The following is a 20,554-nucleotide window of genomic DNA, read 5'->3' as shown; positions in this document are numbered from 1 at the left end:
TATAGTTTTGGCAAGTTGGTTAGGACATCTACTTTGTGCATGACACACAGTCATTTTTCCAACAATTGTTTACAGACAGATTATTTCACTTATAATTCACTGTATCACAATTCCAGTGGGTCAGAAGTTTACATACACTAAGTTGACTGTGCCTTTAAACAGCTTGGAAAATTCCAGAAAATGACGTCATGGCTTTAGAAGCTTATGATAGGCTAATTGACATCATTTGAGTCATTTGGAGGTGTACCTGTGGATGCATTTCAAGGCCTACCTTAAAACTCTGTGCCTCTTTGCTTGACATCATTGTAAAATCAAAAGAAATCAGCCAAAACCTCAGAAAACAAATTGTAGACCTCCACAAGTCTGGTTCATCATTGGGAGCAATTTAAAAAGGCCTGAAGGTACCACGTTCATCTGTACAAACAATAGTAAGCACCATGGGACCACGCAGCCGTCATACCCCTCAGGAAGGAGACGCATTCTGTCTCCCAGAGATGAACATACCTTGGTGCGAAAAGTGCAAATCAATCCGAGAACAACAGCAAAGGACCTTGTGAAGGTGTTGGAGGACAGGTTCAAAAGTATCTATATCCACAGTAAAACCAGTCCTATATCGACATAACCTGAAAGGCCGCTCAGCAAGGAAGGAGCCACTGCTCCAAAACCGCCATAAAAAAGCCAGACTATGGTTTGCAACTGCACTTGGGGACAAAGATCATTTTTGGAGAAATGTCCTCTGGTCTGATGATACAAAAATAGAACTGTTTGGCCATAATGACCATCGTTATGTTTGGAGGAAAAAGGGGGAGGCTTGCAAGCCCGAAGTACACTATCCCAACCATGAAGCACGGGGGTGGCAGCATCATGTTGTGGGGATGCTTTGCTGCAGGAGGGACTGGTGCACTTCACAAAATAGATGGCATCATGAGGTAGGAACATGTTGCTTCAATATATCCACATCATCTCAAGACATCAGTCAGGAAATTAAAGCTTGGTCGCAAATGGGTCTTCCAAATGACCCGAAGCATACTTCCAAAGTTGTGTCGCAAAATGCCTTTAGGACAACAAAGTCAAGGTATTGGAGTGGCCATCACAAAGCCCTGACCTCAATCCTATAGAAAATTTGTGGGCAGAACTGAAAAAGCGTGTGAGCAAGGAGGCAAACAAACCTGACTCAGTTACACCAGCTCTGTCAGGAGGAATGGGCCAAAATTCACCCAACTTATTGTGGGAAGCTTGTGGAAGGCTACCTGAAATGTTTGATCCAAGTCAAACAATTTAAAGGCAATGCTACCAAATACTAATTGAGTGTATGTAAGCTTCTGACCCACTGAGAATGTGATGAAAGTAAAAGCTGAAATAAGTAATTCTCTCTACTATTATTCTGACATTTCACATTCTTAAAATAAAGTGGCGATCCTAACTTACCTAAGACAGGGAATTTTTATGGATTAAATGTCAGGAATTGTGAAAACTGAGTTTAAATGTATTTGGCTAAGGTGTATGTAAACTTCTGACTTCAACTGCATCTTTCTTTACTTACAGTAGTAATTGCCTAAAATCTTTTCTCTGAATTTGTGCCCAAGGCTGGTCTAACTGGTAACGCCTCCACCTGCTGCAACACCTGCACTATTCAGACACGTTGACTTTTATTTTACCATAAAGGCCTATTCTAAAAATGTATTAAATACATGTTTTTCCTTATCAATCCACACGCAATACCCCATAATGACGAAGCAAAAATTGTTTTGGGGAAATGTTTGCAGATTTATTAAAAATATAAAACATAAATACCTTTTTTTACGTAAGTAATCAGAGCCTTTGCTATGAGCCTTGAAATTTAGCTCAGGTGCATCTTGTTTCCATTGATCAACCTTGTTTGTACTACTTCATTGGAGTCCACCTGTGATAAATTCAATCGATTGGACTTGATTTGGAAAGGCACACACCTGTCTGTATAGGGTCCCACAGTTGACAGTGCATGTCAGAACAAAAACCCAGCCATGAGGTCAAAGGAATTGTCCGCAGAGCTACGAGACAGAATTGTGTCGAGGCACAGATCTGGGGAAGGGCACCAAAAATATCTGCATCATTGAAGGTCCCCAAGAACACAGTGACCTTTTTTATTTGATTTAGACTTTTACCTTGTCAGCTCAGGGTTTCGATCCAGCAACCTACCGGTTACTGGCCCAAAACCTTAACCGCTAGCCTATCTGCCACCCCCATTCTTAAATGGAAGTAGTTTGGAACCACCAAGACTCTTCTTAGAGATGGCTGCCTGGCCAAACTGAGCAATTGGGGGAGAAGGGCCTTGGTCAGGGAGATGACTAAGAACCCAATGGTCACTCTGACTGAGCTCCAGAGTTCCTCTGTGGAAATGGGAGAACCTTCAACGAATCAGATCTTTATGGAAGAGTGGTCAGATGGAAGCCAATCACCAGTAAAAGGCACATGACAGCCTGCTTGGAGTTTTCCAAAAGGCACGTAAAGGACTCTGACCATGAGGAACAAGATTTTCTGGTCTGATGAAACCAAGATTTAACTCTTTGGCCTGAATGCCAAGCGTCACGTCTGGAGGATACCTGGCACCCTCCCTCCCGTGAAGCATGGTGGTAGCAGCATATTGCTGTGGGGATGTTTTTCAGCAGCAGGTACTGGGAGACTAGTCAGGATTGAGGGGAAGATGAACAGAGCAAAGTACAGAGACATCCTTGATGAAAAACTGCTCCAGAGTGCTCACAACCTCGGACTGGGTCGAAGGTTCACCTTCCAACAGGACAACGACCCTAAGCACACAGCCAAGCTAACACAGGAGAGGCTGCGGGACAAGTCTCTGAATGTCCTTGAGTGGCCCAGCCAGAGCCCGGACTTGAACCCAGTTGAACATCTCTGGAGATAACTGAAAATTGCTGTGCAGCGATGCTCCCCATCCAACCTGACAGAGCTTGAGAGGATGGGGGAAAACTCCACAAATACAGGTGTGCTAAGCTTGTAGCGTTATACCCAAGAAGACTCGAAGCTCTAATCGCTGCCAAAGGTGCTTCAACAAAGTGCTGAGTAAAGGGTCTGAATACTTGTATACTTGTATACGTGTAAATGTGATCTTTCAGGTTTTGTTTGTTGCCAATTGTTTTTTTTAAAACTGCTTTTGCTTTGTCGTTATGAGGTATTGTGTGTAAATTGATGAGGGGGAAAACAATTTAATCCAGTTTAGAATAAGGCTGTAAAATGTGGAAAAGGTGAAGGGGTCTGAATACTTTCCAAATGCACCATAGATCTCGGGCCCCACCGCTACTCTGCATTTCCCTCCCTTCCTCCCATATCATTCATATGTCAACACAAATTGACATATGAAGTTGGGAGACCAATGTTCTTTCAGATTCACAAGGTCAAGTGTGTGTAAGGAGGGAGCACGTTTGGGGTTTTCACTGCAGTCCAGGGGAGGTTGTCTCCCCTCCCCTAACACCCACAGTGGGAAACAAATGTTTGGTAAGAAATATGCCTTCAGGTGCGAGAAGTGCGATGCTGCTTGTGAAACACTTAACTGACTGCCTCAGGAGCTTTAACTATGCGACCAAGCACACTAACAGTAATGGATGACATAATAAAGTTGTTTTTTTGACAGGTGTAAATGAATATAATGAATGGGAATTAAATATGTTTAAATTCCTGTTGATAAAATGGATTGATGTATCATGATGGTAAAGAGATAAGGGTGTCTTCCTTTAAAACTGGACAATAAACAACACTAGGTGACCTCTTTAACTATAAAAAGTATCCTGCAATGATCACAGTACATCTTCACAGTGGATTAGAAAACAATCCGCTTCCCTTTGAGTTACATCCTGTAGAAATGACATCACTCCCATTCGATGCATTATACTGTTAATATGCCATATATAATTAGCGCACTATAATCCCTATTTGGTCAATAGATTAGCTGCAGTCTGCAACAGATAAACACATTCCTGTTAAAGCGTCTTTACAATGCAGAGCCGGGCTCCCACAGCAAAAGCTTTCGGGTTTGGAGTTGGAGGCAGTTGCTATGAATGTCCTCTTTATAATGTATTATAAACAGATGATTATGACCGATAATCCAGCGACGTAGCAGAATGGGGAATACTGTGGCCGAATAGCTAACTGAGCAGCCAAGTAGCTAGTCACTTGTGTGTGGTGTCTGTGAATCGGGACTCTTTATAATGACAGGGAACAAGAGCAGAGGAAATGAATACATTATCATGAGAAACAAGCGAGAAACGTGTTCCCTCAAAGGCGATTTCGATTTGTCTGAATCATGTATATCAGAAAAATGTTTTGACTCATTTTATTTATTTGTATTAAGTCATTGAAACTCATCAATAGCCTTCAGACAATCACTGGCCTTTGGGAAAAGAACAGACAATCTCTCAGAATAGCGGTGCTGACTTGAATTAGCTGTGGACAATCAGTTGTGGGAGAATACCCACGCAGGTGTTATGCCATTGCACTTCAAACAGAAGCTGAAGTTGAAAGGCAACCTCCAGACCAAAGGTGCGTATCGGTAGAGGTGACGGGTCAAAAGTGCTTTGGACTTTTTTCCCCCTTCGAAATCTGGAACATTACAGCATCGATACGGAGTGGAGACAGAAAGGGGATGTGGTCATTTTACTGAGCATGTCAGTTTTAAAAAAACAAAACCAAACCCTAAAAATGTATCAGACGTTGCCAGGGGCAGGATATGCAATTTTTATGGCCGGTCCTGACAGTGAACGTTAATTAGAGAGTGGCTGAGGATTTCTACCTCTGGCCAAAGTCAGAGCAGTTCTGTGGGTTAGGTTACATCAGCATCTACTGTACAACAGGGTACACCACACTCTGGAGACACCGCATGGATCATATGTATTGCTCCTTATTTTATTAGGTTGAAGCTGCAAACTAAATCCCCGTTTAGAGAATCATAATCAACAAAAGTAGTATTTGTTTCAAGTTTTATCAAGTTTAAAGTTGTATTTGTCACATGCACAAGTACAGTGAAATGCTTACCTTGCAAGCCCTGCCGAACAGTGTATTATTCAATATAAAAAATAAATGTATTGTTTGTTTTTTTTACACAAGAAATAAGGCATGCAGGCAGGGATTAGGAGAAAGTGACTGGTAGCAGGATAAATATAATAACAGTAAACAGTATGGCAGCAGCATAAGTGGTTTGTGTGTGTGCAACAGTGTAGGCGTGATAGTTGGATATACATGTAGACAGGGCTGAAAGTTGACTGGTAGCAGGAATATATAAATGCTTATGGTAATATACTAATAAACAGGAGTAATAATGTAGCAGGATAAATGGATGGATACTAATGGTAATGGGAATCAATCATCATTTTAGCAGCAGCGTAGGTGTGAGGGGGAGCAGTAGTTGTTAGCCATTTAACAGTCTTATGGCCAGGGGATAGAAGCGTTTTAAGAGTCTGTTGGTCTGAGCCTTGATCCACCGGTACTGCCTGCCAGATGGGAGCATGGAGAACAGTCCATGTCTCGGGTGGCTGAAGTCTTTGGCAATTTTTTTATGCCTTTCTCAGACACATGCATGTCCTGGATGGCTGGCAGCTCACCCCCAGTGATGCCCTGAGCCATCCCCACCACCCTCTGTAGGACATTCTGGTCGAGGGCTGTGCAGTTGCCATACCAGACGGTGATACAACCAGTCAGGATGCTCTCGATGGTGCAGTTGTAAAAGTTCCTAAGGATCTGAGGGGCGGTGCCAAGTTGTTTCAGCCTTCTTCACGGCTATGCTGGCGTGAGAAGACCTGTTTAAGTCCTCAGTGATGTGGACACCGAAGAACTTGAAGCTCTTGACCCTCTCCCCTGTGTCCCTGTCAAATGTGGTTGTGATTAAAAGCATTTTACTCGATCAAAGATGCCAATCATATGGACAGTGTTTTACTGCGCCAAGGGACAAAGAATTGAAGGTGGTAGAACCATTTTCAATCTTCTAAAATAGCTTCCAGCCTTTATCTCTAGATGGTAGGTGTCTTTTTTGTTTTGAATACCTTTCAAGGGATATATGCTGCGCCTTTAAAATCTTCCCTGGTGCTGTTTTTAGACTGCTCCTCGTACCCTGGTACAAATTACATTTGACAGTCCTCACTACCGCCAATTTCTCCCTGCTGCGCTACAGTAGCTACAGAACAGGGGCCTTTTTCAATTTGTGCTACTGCAAAGCTCTAGTCGTCGCTCGCTAACTGACAGCCACCTCCCACAGTGAGGATGGAACAGCGCCAGAACAGATTGATGGTCAGTGTCAAGGCTAGGGTTCAATACCATTTCTTATTCACACAGTGGCCTGAGTTGTGCCCATTGTAGATTGGACTGGTGCTTTTTTTTGCCACAGTGAGCACTGAGGGGGCACTGCTTCCTCTGGTTGAGAGACTGCCCTCTGCCTGTCGTGCCAACAGAGTGTGGCTTTGTTTCGGGGTCGTGTCATAGCCACCCCAAGCCAATGAAAAGGGTGTGTGTACTGGCAGCATGGCATTTCCACTTTGTCCGAGAGTGGAATATTAATCACTGGTGTTTGGCTTGTCCCATTAGGAGCTACAGAGTCTGTTTGTCACATGCCATACCCTGGGCCTAAATGAGACCTCAATTCAAACACCATCGACTTGGGTCATGTCTGCATTTGACTGTCTTCATAAACAATGTGATACACTGCCTGCCTTTGACTGCAAATGGATTAAGATTGCTTCTGAAAGGAACTTTGTCGTTGCTGATGGTTAATGTAGCAGAAAAAAATGGATCCCCCAAAATAACCCAACATATGGAATGTTCCAACCTTCATCCCCTTGCAATTCCTGAGAACTTTGCTGTCGAAGATTGCACATGGTAACCTTAGAAAAACATTGACCCTGGTCTATCAGAATATCAATGGGAACCCCAAACTGATGACTTTCCTTACACTTGCCCTAATACCAAGCCAAACCTCATAGTACTGATATCTCTCCCTAGACTCTCTGTTTCTGTAAAAACAAACACATTTTTGGATCAGGCATCTTTTGCTGAATCCAAAAGATTGTGTTACTCTGGTTTCAACCAAAAAGAGCCACAGTGACGGTTACATTTACTGTAGAAAAGAACCAAGGCAGTCCACCGAGCAGAGGGCTGTGCTTACCTATACCTACTCTCCCAGCATGTCCCCCAAACTTGTTACTATCTTTAACATAAATGTCTGTGTAGTTTCCCCTCTGTCCCCCCCCCCTTTATCACCCAGATAAAAATACAGCTGAATTTTAAAGCTCTCCTTCCTTTCTAATGGCCCGGCAGGCTGTGGCCCAGTTCTCCTTCTGCAGTATCGATCTCCAACACTGAACAAATATTTGCTACTTTGCTCAGAGGAGAGAGCCAACCCGCAACCACAGCGACGCTCCCTTATCTACTAGAAGAATCTACAAGTTAGGCCAATAAAAAGAGAGTGGCATCCGTATTGCCCCTCTTCCGTCAAAGTTCTTTAGCAGAGAGGCCTCCCAAGTGGCGCAGCAGTTTAAGACACATCATCAAAGTAGTAGAGGCGTCACTACAGATCCAAGTTCGATCCTGGGTTGTCGCAGCCTGCAGGGACCGGGAGACCCAACAGGTGGCACACAATTGACCCAGCGTCGTCCGGGTTAATGAAGGGTTTGGCCAGCCAGGATGTCCATGTCCCATCGCACTCTAGCGACTCCTGTGGTGAGCCAGGCGCATGCACGCTGACACGGCCGCCAGTTGGATGGTGTTTCCTCCGACACATTGGTGCGGCTGGCTTCCGGGTTAAGTGAGCAGTGTGTCAAGAAGCAGTGCGGCTCGGCAGGGTCGTGTTTCTGAGGATGCATGGCTCTCAACCGAATCCGTACAGCAGTTGCAGCGATGGGACAAGACTGTAACTACCAATTGAATATCACAAAATTGGGGAGAAAAAGGGGTAAAAAGTTGAAATGTCTTTCAAAAAAGTTATTTAGCAGAACATGTTAGGAGTCATTGGAGCTAGTGTGAATCATAGATGTCTCCTTTCACGATATCACCCCGTATGACAATCACTAGGTGTGTCAGACTGCCATGCACTGACAGATGTGATGTAATGAGAGGAGAGAAGCGTGTAAGGGGGTGTAACAGCTGGACTTGTCATCATTGGCTCAGAGAAGAGGGCCCACTTGAGTGGTATTCTAGACCTGAGGCTACATGATGCTGACCAACTTGTACACACACACAGTTAAATAAAGATAAACCGATATATACATTTAGACATACGGTAGATACAGATATAAACATGTGCATGTACAGACACTGACAATCAGACCTGAGTAAAGACACACACATGCTATTATGATGACAAAAACTGATGGATAGACACTGCACACGTGCACACAGTCTAGGAAAAAAGTCTGGTTCTATTAATAATGATTTCCTATTCACCCTGTTTCTCACTTTACTTCACTTGATATAACCTGGTGTGTTGCATACAGGGGATATAGTCAGCCCAAATGGATGTCACTCAAACACATTGACTCTGGGGACCGTGTAGTGAGCTGTGGAGCGCTTTGATAATGTTGCTGTTGTGGGCCGTTGTGCCCTCAAAGCCCTTTGTTTTGCCCATATCGTCGGCCGCCATCTGTTATGAGCGGTCGCTAGATTGCCGAGAGCAAATCATAAATCCCCCTCCCTTTCCCTGCTTGACCCGTAAAGAGTGAAAGCTGCTGTGACACTCTGGGCTGCTACTCAACTCCCGTAGTCTTAAGGCTTCGACCCACAAAGGATACTAACTGCCAAGAGGTACTTGGCATCTCTGCCTAGAGTGTCGGCAGTCAACTTTTTGTTGTTCACATAGCACAGATTGCCCACCGATCAGCCTCGTTAAAATACTCCAGACCACAAGGGGGCAGTAGCTTTAAGCTATCGATTTGTTTGGCTTGTACCTGCTGTAGATAGCTAATGCTAGCTAACTAGCAAGCTGCACTAATGTTGTTTCTAGTGAACTAGAATGTGTACCAAGCCCTTGTTGATTCTAGCCAGATGGCCACAACTACACTACAGTATGTGGACACTTTCTTGTCGAACACTTTTTTTTTCTTCTCCAAAATCCTGTGCATTAATATGGAGTTGGTCCCCCTTTTGCTGCTATAACAGTTTCCACTCTTCTGGGAAGGCTTTCCACTAGATGTTGGGACATTGCTGAGGGGACTTGCTTTTTCCTTGTCACTCTTGTCAGCTCCCCCAGGTTTGTCAGTACCAGGTTGGTACACAGCATGTGCATCTTTTGTTCTAGCAAGAGAAGAAATGGCCTTCTACTCAGGGCCGATGCCAGAACGAATCAGTTGGATGGGCATTTGATTTCCATAGAGGGGCACGTTTCTTACACGTTTGTTTTTTAATGGGTTTTATAGTAAGCACGTGTCATTTAACTGTAAAAAAATGTTTTATTACCTTTTAATGTGGCATTAACACAACCAATCATGATGTTTTCATCTGATTGTCAAACAAATATCAAGATGTAGGCTACCTTCGCATGTTCGTCCCAAAAAATCTTTCATCCAAACAAACTGTGCCCTCGCTGACTTTCCTTTAATTCGTAACTGGCTGAAACACACCGGAGAACAGCGCCCCTTTGCCTTACTATATGTATCACATGTATTTGATGCTGTCTGGCCAAAAATGCTTCCTCTTTTGGGACAGACAGCATCAGATGCATGGGCTACATATACTGAGACAGAGGGGTGCTGTTTAGCTCGCTCTGATGTTTTATCTGAGATTGATGTGTCTTTCTGTCAGCGGGCGTCTCGGTCAAATAATTTAGCAATATTGAAATATTTTTGTTGGATGGGTAAGGAGGTACGGTAGAGCGAGCCAGGCCCCCTAAGGCTGACACAAAATGCTTGCCCTGCTCCTACTTTGCTAAGTATTAATTGGCAGTCAGATTTCTCGAGTGTCTGACCCCTTAGTGTTATGATGGATTCAGATGGGGCAGGCTCTCGTGGCTCTGTGCTCTGTTTCTATGGGTCTGGTAGGGTGTTGTGGTTCGGAACCGCACCCTGCTTGCACGACCCAAAATTAAACAAGTCCATCTAACGGCGTTCCTTCCGCTTTTATAGACCAAAACGGGAACTTGTTCTCAACTAGCCTACCTGGTTAAATAAAGGTGAAATAAATAAAAAAATATACCGGGTCACATCCTTTCATCTGGCATGCAATCTAATTGCTATCTAGCAGGCAAACTTCACTTGGGAGAATACTAAAACCATTTAATCTTGCCAATCTTGGACCCCTGGGAGCTATGCTTTATGCTAGCTGGCTGAATAATGAGGGGCTTTTATTATTATTCTAGTTATTTCACCAAAGGCTATTTACTCACATCACTTCTGTTCAAACTTATCATGTAAATCGGGGTTAGTTCGTGTGCTAAAATGGCTGTTATTATTACATATCATGTCCATGTACGCTTGCTACTGTAACTACATAGGGTGCTCTCGGACTGGCATTGAACAGTTTGTGGCTATTGTGGCTACTGCCCGTCCAGTCCATCCAGTCATGTACTTTTTTCACAAAAATGCTTCAGTGAGTAAGAGATGCCCTACTGGCTCACAGACTGGGCTGCGCTGAGTTAATTGATTACTCATCCTTGTGCTAGGAAAAATAAAAAAATATGTATTTTTATGCCAAGCCCAGTGGCCCGGTAAAAAAAGTATACTGTATACTAGCTATGTTTCCTGGTTTGACCCCTCTTATTAATCTCTCCCTCCTTCCTTCCCGTCCTTCCCCCAGGCAGAGCCAGTCTGCACGGCAAATCTTCTCTGCGGATTGAGAAGGTGCGTTCAGATGACCAGGGCTGGTATGAGTGTAAGGTCCTGATGCTGGAGCAGCAGTACCACACCTTTCACAACGGCAGCTGGGTGCACCTCACAGTCAACGGTGAGTTAGGTGGATGACACACACACTCTCTCACACACACACACACACACACACACACACACACACTTTCTCTTTGTCTCTCTCCATCATTCACTCGTACACACACATACACATACTCCATCACTCTCTCATACACACACATGCAACCCCCCCACATGCAGACACCTGTTGCTGTGGCAACAGACACCACAGACAGACACACGGCCTCCCCCGGTCCCTGGTCACAGCACATTAGCTCAGTGTCATCAGTGCTGTATGACTTACCCGGAGCTCTGGAGAGGAGCCAGTCATTTAGGCCCCGGGCCCCTCTGCTTTGCCACTGTCACGCCTCTGCTAGACTAACCAAAATGGATTCACTACAGCAGCTGTTGGACTGGCTGGACACCCCAGCCCTGACTGCTTTGGTTGGGATGAATGTCGTATAATGAGACTGTAGTTATCAACATAGCAAGTCAGTTTGGCTTTGTCAATGGGTCTTTGATGCAGCTGATTCTGTTTTTTTTTAAATAGTGGTTTCATTCGGTACAATGGATTCAGTCATGGGCTGTTTTGTCTACAGAGTAGATTTACTCTCTTGTGGTGGATGTTTTGTGTGGGACAGGCTTGGGTTGTATACTTATTCCAAGTATTGTTTGAGAAAGTTGAAGGGCACTTGAGTTAGTTTGCCTGGCCTGCAGAGTTGCACATTTTGGACTCCATTGCTTCAACACCTCATTTGGCCGCCTTTCGTTCCAGTACTCTGCTGCCTGTGACTGGAACGAATTGCAAAAATCACTGAAGTTGGAGACTTTTATCTCCCTCACCAACTTCAAACATCAGCTATCTGAGCAGCTAACCGATCGCTGCTGCTGTACATAGTCTATTGGTAAATAGCCCACCCATTTTCACCTACCTCATCCCCATACTGTTTTTATTTATTTACTTGCTCTTTTGCACACCAATATCTCTACCTGTACATGACCATCTGATCATTTATCACTCCAGTGTTAATCTGCAAAATTGTAATTATTCGCCTACCTCCTCATGCCTTTTGCACACATTGTATATCGACTCCCCCCTTTGTTTTCTACTGTGTTATTGACTTGTTAATTGTTTATTCCATGTGTAACTCTGTGTTGTCTGCTCACACTGCTATGCTTTATCTTGGCCAGGTCGCAGTTGCAAATGAGAACTTGTTCTCAACTGGCCTACCTGGTTAAATAAAGGTGAAATAAAAAAAAATAAAAAAAATAAAGTCCACCTCAAGTACATGTAATATTTGCAATATGTATTAGACTTGGTAATATGTCTGACATGTGATAGCTGTAGGAGTCCTACGTAGTCATACATGGTAGCTGGGTTGCTGAGATAAGTAAAACATTGTTGTCCACTACCAGAATGCACGTTGAGGATTTGTGTGCTCAATAAAGTGTTGCGCTGTGTGAAACAAAAAATAAACTCAGTTCAATCATGCCTCCTCTGTGTGCTGGAAGAATGGTATTTTTAACTGATCCAGGAAACCAGTTTTGATAGAACAGAGCCCTTGACTATTGTGGCTGTCCTTGAATTCTGTGTTAGTCTAAAGCAAAACTTACCTGAGCATAAACTCCTCTTGACCCTGATCAGTAAGATTAGTTCCAAGATCGAATCAATGGATTAAATGTGTACACTGCCCTAACCGCAACTGTAGCCAGCCACTGTGTGTGTGTGTTTGTCTGGGCATGTACTGTATGTGTATGCACGTGCCTGTGCCTGTTTGCAGTGATGGCATGCCTATTTGTGTACTCGGAGGCCCCATCTTAAATCTGTCTGCTTAGCATAGACATAGTGGATTGTTGCCAGGTCAGTGTACCAGCTGAGTCCCTTTTGACTAGGCACTGATAACAGGGGCTCCGTTTAGCCCTGGCAGCAGGTTTAGAGCGACTTACCTTATTAAGAGTGAGAAGGTATCGATTGGTTAAGCCGACGTCACACCTCTGCAACTTTATGCTAACGCTAACCCACGCTGGTGAAGTTCATGTGAAATCTGGTAGTTGGTCCAACTAGTTGGCTAACCTGTCAGTGGATAATGTATATCACTTTCAAATGCATTTTCCATTTCTTGAAGTGCCATTAGCGTTTCATTAGATACCACGTGTTTCATATGCAAAATCCTCAAAGATACGGTATGAAAAACTAACAAACCCAAAGGAGTCGTGTAGTCGAGCAGCATTGTCGAGTTCCACGTTTGATGTCATTGGGACTAGACAGAGATGTCAATCTTCAAGTAGGTAAATGGAATCAACTCCAAGCCCTTCAATCGGCACCGTGGCGACGGCCCTGTGTTCTAGAATTTTTTATGAGATGCCACTCAAAGAACTCATTACCATCCCTTCCAACATTGTGACTGCCTGCCTCCTGCCTGCCTGCTTCCTGCCTGCCTCTTGCCTTCAAATAACACAGCAAAATGCCTTATGTAATGCCATGAATATATTTATGGCGCCTCGTGCTGCCAGAACTCTCTCAGGGTTTGGGCCAGGCGCATAATGATGATGGATAAAGCAGCAACCTTTGCTTGTTGTGCCTTGGTCGTCTCGGTTGTCAGGACGCTATTTGGGGAACGTTGTTAATTAGCAGTTAGCTTCAGTAGCGTTGAGGGAGTGAGTTCCAATTGGTTGGGCAATGGTTGAGTCTGTTGTGATGCTGATGTAGACGCTGCTGTTCAAGTTCCTGTGATATTCCTCGCCCCTCCCGCACCCTGTCAACCAAGGTGTGAGCCACGTGACATATGAGGGAAGGGGAGAGTGGTTGGTGGGAATGATGTCATGGCTAGCTTCTCTGTGTAGAGTTTAGGATTTTAGGATCCAGATAAGCTGATCCTAGAACTGTGCTTGCTGTGCGCATACATGGGGGACATGGGGTGACTTGAAGGACATAGGCTTCACTTCAGTCACATTGGGTCTGATACAGTATGTGCATAACCCTACAGTGCTGTTCAGTGATCTGAAGCTCCACCGGTGCCTCTCTTTCTCTGACAGTGCAGCCTCCTATGCCCTTTAGGTGATTCTCTCTGGTTCAGATCCCCAAGGCTTGGTCCCTACACCCCCTAAAATAGCTCTCATCCCTCCATCCCTCCTTTGCAGCAGAGATCTGCAGTGCATATAAGCTGCACAGCTTCTCTATATCCTGTCTCTCTCCATCGCTCCATTGCTCGCTTTCTCTTTCTCGCTCTCTCACGTGCTCTCTCTCACTCTATCGCTCTCTCACGTGCTCTCTCACTCTATCGCTCTCTCACGTGCTCTCTCACTCTATCACACTCTCGCTCTATTTCTCTCTCTGTTGTGTTCACTTTATCTCTAGTTCTCTCTCACTCTATCGCTCTCTTGCTCTATTTCTCTCTGTTGTGTTCACTTTATCTCTAGTTCTCTCTCACACATCACTCTAGAAAAAATGTTTTATTTTTAATTTTTTAAATGTCTCCACTCGTGCTCTGAAAACAGATTTACACATGACCCCTAGCCACTGTTTATCCCTATAGGATTAAATAAACAACCCAGACTGGAGGAGCAATGGCCCAATAATCTGCATAATGTTCCTTGCAACTGATGCAAAGAATGTAGACTGATGAATCCAAAATGATGATAATAACCTACTTTATTTCAGTAGCACTCGTCCTATACTAGAGGAGACGTATTCACTTTGGTACAAGCGACATGTGAGGAGCTTTTACAATGAAAAGGGACCAACTGCACAAAAACACATTACTTTTCAAATGTGTAGAACAACTTGAAAGGAAGGATGAAAAGAAAGAGGAGGAATGAAAAGTAACAGGTATTGGAGTGGGCTTGGAGCAGTGCTGCCACATCAGAACATGACGCCTCGCACAGAGTGGGAGGTTTTTCAGTACTGTCATGCTTCAAAGTGGAAGGGACCATTACTCACAACAACCCACTTGCCTCAGTTCCCCAGGCACACTCGACAAACTACCCCTCTCATCCAAACAAATGGTTCCTTCCTTCCTTCCTCCTCTGCAGCTTAATTATGAAAGCATTACAGCAGCACACTTCGAGATTGTACCACCCTCTAACTACCTCTTAAAGGGGTAGTTCACCCAAAATCAAAATGTGTCCAATTTTTCTATTGTATTTGGTTAACTATCCTTTCAATTAAGAGAACTGGGAATAGATCTCAGAGCGTACACTTTTTATTTGCTTCTCGGGCAAATAGAGGAGTTCTGTGCCTCCGCATTAGACATGCATATGTGGCAAAGGAACAGTGAAATACTTCATGTCTGTGCTGTACGATGAATGAAAAATATTTCCGGGTTTGATCTCATAGAGCTAACTAACTCATAGAGCTAACTTGCCAAGCTTCTTCCCCTTTTCTTCGGTTGCACCCCTTCCATACTAGGAAATAAGGAATTGGCTGTTCTGTTCTGGGAGGACGTCCTTCATGGATAGCTCCTCTAGTAGTTATTTTTATGCTTCTAGCAAACATTGAGAACCAACAGTGGAATTCTAGTGCATCCAAACAGTTTTTCCTACTATATTCTACACTTGTGTTTCTCGGTTACCTATTATAGCCTATCATATTGTAGTAGAGCTTTTTTCAATTATGTTTGTGATGGTCCTTGATTCTTCCTGTGCAGACTTTTATCGGCCAGAGTCCACTTGAGAGTGCTCTCTTTCACCACAAGGCTATTTGAATCCAGAGGCGTCATGCCCATAGGGGGCACGTGATTTTTTTGTCTTAAGAAAATAAATAAAACAATTATTTTATGAAGTTGGCTTTAGGTAACCCAGATAGGTTCTCAATTGCCCAACCTTATAACTAGCTACCAAGAACCCATTTCAGGCTAGAGTAGCAATCAAATTAGATTAGCTAGCTTGTCTAACTATCTCAACTGGCATGCCTGCTGGCAAGGTTGGTAGACCTTAGAAAAGCAATCAATAACTAAATGTGCTGAATAAGACTCACGTTCCTTTAAATATTTTACCCAGATTTTAGCAGAGATGCAGAAAAGCATATTTCATTTCTTTAAAAAAAAAAAACCACCAGTCAGGAGGATACAGACAGCTTTTATGTATAATTAGGCATAATGATTATGACTCGAGATTGCAGAAAAAGCTTTCAGGTGTTTGAATTTTTTTTCTTTCTACAACTTAAGGATGGGGAGCCCGTCCGGACCACCCCACAGCCATCTTCATCTACTTTGTGCCCCCTCAGAACTTGAGGGTGCATGACGCCGGTGTTTGAATCCCTCTTAATTGTGCATTTGTGGTTTTCAATGCGATACAGTCATTCAGAGCATTGAGTTATTGAGTACCACAATCAAAACACATTTTATACGTCCCATGCTTTGTAAAGTGTGGACTAACAGTGATATGCTTACTTAGCAGTTAGCTTCAGTAGCGTTGAGGGAGTGAGTTACAATTGGTTGTCGACTTCACACACACCTAATCTTACCAACAATGCAGAGAGAAAGAAAATAGAGAAATAATAGAAAAATAATAACATTTAATAATAAATATATGGGGTACCAATACCGAGTGTTCGTAGACGTTTCCACGTCATAATAACAGCGCTTGAATTGACCAGGGCAGCTCCAGCAGGGCAGAAATTTGACGAACTGACTTATTGGAAAGGTGGCATCCTATGACGGTGCCACGTTGAAAGTCACTGAGCTCTTCAGTAAGGCCAATGTTTGTTTGTGGAGATTGCATGGCGATGTGCTTGATTTTATACACCTGTCAGCTACGGGTGTGGCTGAAATTGCTGTATCCACAAATTTGAAGGGGTGTCTACATACTTTTGTATACAGTTGAAGTTGACATACACTTTAGCCAAAAACATTTAAACTCAGTTTTTCTAAATTCCTGACATTTAATCTGAGTAACAATTCCCTGTCTTAGGTCAGTTAGGATCAACACTTTATTTTAAGAATGTGAAATGTCAAAATAATAGTAGAGAGAATTATTTTTCAGCTTTTATTTCTTTCATCACATTTCCAGTGGGTCAGAAGTTTACATACACTCAATTAGTATTTGGTAGCATTGCCTTTAAATTGTTTAACTTGGGTCAAACGTTTTGGGTAGCCTTCCACAATGTTACCTCAATAAGTTAGGTGAATTTTGGACCATTCCTCACGACAGAGCTGGTGTAACTGAGTCAGGTTTGTAGGCTTCCTTGCTCACACACACACTTTTCCAGTTGTGCCCACAAATTTGCTATGGGATTGAGGTCAGGGCTTTGTGATGGCTACTCCAATAACTTGACTTTGTTGTCCTTAAGCCATTTTGCCACAACTTTGGAAGTATGCTTGGGGTCATTGTCCATTTGGAAGACCCATTTGAGACCAAGCTTTAACTTCCTGACTGATGTCTTGAGATGTTGCTTCAATATATCCACATGATTTTCCTACCTCATGACGCCATCTATTTTGTGAAGTGCACCGGTTTCTCCTACAGCAAAACACCCTCACAATATGATGCGTCACCCCCGTGCTTCACGGATGGGATGGTGTTTGTCCCCATGTGCAGTACGATCATTGTCCCCATGTGCAGTTGCAAACAGTAGTCTGGCTTTTTTATGGCGGTTTTGGAGCAGTGGCTTCTTCCTTGCTGAGTGGCCTTTCAGGTTATGTCGATATAGGACTCGTTTTACTGTGGATGTAGATACTTTTGTACCTGTTTCTTCCAGCATCTTCACAAGGTCCTTTGCTGTTATTCTGGGATTGATTTGCACTTTTCGCACCAAAGTACATTAATCTCTGGGAGACAGAACGCGTCTCCTTCCTGAGCGGTATGACGGCTGTGTGGTCCCAAGGTGTTTATACTTGCGTACTATTGTTTGTACAGATGAACGTGGTACCTTCAGGCATTTGAAAATTGCTCCCAAGGATGAACCAGACTTGTGGAGGTCTACAATTCTTTTTCTGAGGTCTTGGCTGATTTCTTTTGATTTTCCCATGATGTCAAGCAAGGTGGCACTGAGTTGTAAGGTAGGCCCTGAAATACATCCACAGGTACACCTCCAATTGACTCCATTTATGTCAATTAGCCTATCAGAAGCTTCTGAAACCATGACATCATTTTTTTTAAATGTTCCAAGCTGTTTAACTTATTGTGTGTAAACTTCTGACCTACTGGAATTGTGATGCAGTGAATTATAAGTGAAATAATCTGTTTGTAAACAATTGTTTGAAAAATTAGATTTGTCATGCACAAAGAAGATGTCCTAACTGACTTGCCAAAACTATAGTTTGTTAACAAGACATCTGTGGAGTGGTTGAAAAACGAGTTTTAATGACTCCAACCTGTGTATGTAAACTTCCGACTTCAACTTTACATAATAATGCACAAGCACTGAAAAGACTTGGAATTCCAGGAATTTCCAGTGTATGTTAATCATTTCCAATACGAACTGCTACATGTTGTCTTTCTCTCTTTCGCTGTTAGCAGCTGCCCACTTATTCCTTTACAATACGCCAACGCTTGACAGAGGGGCAGTGTGGAATTATCTAGAGTCTTCTGTGTCTGACGTGAACGTACAAGTTGCCAGTTTCCAGATAGACGGAACGCCACTTGTCGCCTAACCATGTCGATTTTACACACACCTAATCTGATAAATAGCGTTTCTCCTCACTATTTAGTTCAGTCACACTGCCTCAATTGCTGGCTACAAATATAAAGGATGCGTCCCATGTCAGCCTAGGTAAAAAGTTGTCGTCAAGTGAACAGTTTCCGCAGACCCAATTCTCACTTTTCTCCCCAGACCCTGTGTCAAAGCGAGATCCAGATCACAGTTAAATGATTTACCCAGGACTGTAAGCCAGGACTAAAGTGCTTGTCAGGGAAACCGCTAGATTTGATGCTGCTGTTGTGATGTGGCTGTAGTCTAGAGACTAGACACAGATCGAAAGCAGAAGAGACCATTTTCTAGCCTGGTCTCAGATCTGTTTTTGCTCTTGCCAACTCCTTATCACTCAATGACACACAGCAGACATGACAATTCCATAAGGATTTGTCAAGAAAGCAGAAACAGACTGGCAGCCAGGCAAACCATTTCCATCAAATAACAGACTCAACTCTATAAGCGAAGTGCAATGGGGGTAAAATGCCACAGGACAGGTGAATGATATCCACTGATATATGTTTTAAGGGCAGCATCATACTTATTGTCAAGTCATGTTTGGCGTAGAACCAGAACTACCAAAGACATAATCAAACATGGTTAAGACAGTTTGATGTTTATGGCTTGCCATGCTAATCCTAACAATCCCACAAGATTAGCACAATAGGATGACACTCAAACATGAATTGTAGCATTATTTCTCCCTGAACACTCTAGCCTCACTATGTGATGTCATTGTCAGGGCAGAGAGGTGCTAAATGAATGGTAGGCTGCTGAGAGCATATTAGAGACGGTGTTGTTGGGATGTCAGTGTCGGTTCATTCTGCTATCGACGACAGGTAAAATGAATAACCTTTTTTAGCACATCATGGGGAGGCTGTGAAGTTCTTGGGGATGACATAATTGTTTTAAGATAGCAAGCCTTGAAATGCACTATAAGCACTTATCAGAGCTCATACGTAAGGCATACAGACATTCATAATGTGTTGTTTCAGAGTGTTGCCCTAAAGGTAAGTGTGTGTTTTCAGATGGACACTGTGCCATAGTATAGCAGCAGTGAGCGGTGGTGCATGCAGCCCAGGAGCTGTCCATGGTTCTAACCAACTCTCGCTCTGTTGGTGCTGGAAAAACAGGGACTTCAGTAGCACAGACTTCATCATTAGCCAGCTGCTGAAGGATAGCTAAATGCACAACCCAATTGGTGTGTTTCTCCAGGATTTTCTTCAGAAGCGGTGGCAAAGTGACCTTGGGGTGGGTGCGTGGTAGTGGGCATGGCCAATGGCACTGTCCTCGACCTAAGATTTTAGAGAACCTCCTCTTGGCCGCAGAGTCAAAACGTTGCTGTTTTAAAGATCATTTCCTGCTGCAATTCTACATGTTTTGCCATGGGTCAGAGAGAAAATGTGCAGTTTTAAAGGAAATGTTCTGCAATTCTATTAATTTTGCCATGTATTATACTGTGTTCTTATGCTATCTGAGTTACTCAAACATTATAACAACATCAATAGGGACTCTGTGCCATGCCATTTTTTGAAAAAAAAAGAAAAGCATAATTCTAATGTTTTAATTCAATCATATTTTTTGGAGTGGTGGCCTGCCACTGCTAAATGAATATAGGGGAATCCCTGCTATAGGTTGGAGAGACTTTTAAGCAGTGGTAAGCATTAGAGTAGATTAAATGGAAGGACTATGGTGTGCTTGTGTGTTAGTATGGAGGGTGGGTAGAGCCCACAAGATCCATCTCTAATGCAGTGACTTATTGATCATTCAAACTAAGGCTGAGGGTGACAGTGAAGTATTCATACCCTTTGACCTGTTCCACATTTTGTTGTTAGCCTGAATTCAAAATTGATTAAATATATTTTTCTCACCCATTTACACTCAATACCCCATAATCTCTTGGTATAAACATGTTTTTATACATTTTTGCAAATTGGTTGAAAAGGAAATAGACGTGCGGCCAATTTACAGTGCCTTCAGGAAAGTATTCAGATCCCTTAATTGTTTTCCCCTTATCAATCTACACACAATACCCCATAATGACAAAGCAAAAATT

The 20,554-nt window shown here is 43.2% G+C and overlaps 1 protein-coding gene across 1 annotated transcript in view; it reads left to right on the top strand.

Annotated features, from left to right (window-relative positions):
- Nucleotides 1-20,554, top strand: part of LOC112257986 (protein turtle homolog B-like) — a 177,934-nt gene that overhangs the window by 48,529 nt on the left and 108,851 nt on the right. Inside the window, exon 3 of the mRNA XM_024432005.2 lies at nucleotides 10,762-10,908. Within this exon, the coding sequence (XP_024287773.1) occupies nucleotides 10,762-10,908 (147 nt within the window). The remainder of the gene's footprint in view (nucleotides 1-10,761; nucleotides 10,909-20,554) is intronic.

The sequence above is a fragment of the Oncorhynchus tshawytscha genome, linkage group LG09 (genome assembly GCF_018296145.1).
Source record: "Oncorhynchus tshawytscha isolate Ot180627B linkage group LG09, Otsh_v2.0, whole genome shotgun sequence".
Taxonomy (NCBI): Eukaryota; Metazoa; Chordata; class Actinopteri; order Salmoniformes; family Salmonidae; genus Oncorhynchus; species Oncorhynchus tshawytscha.
Note: the sequence above shows the minus strand (reverse complement) of the source record. Positions and strands in the feature narration are given on the sequence as shown.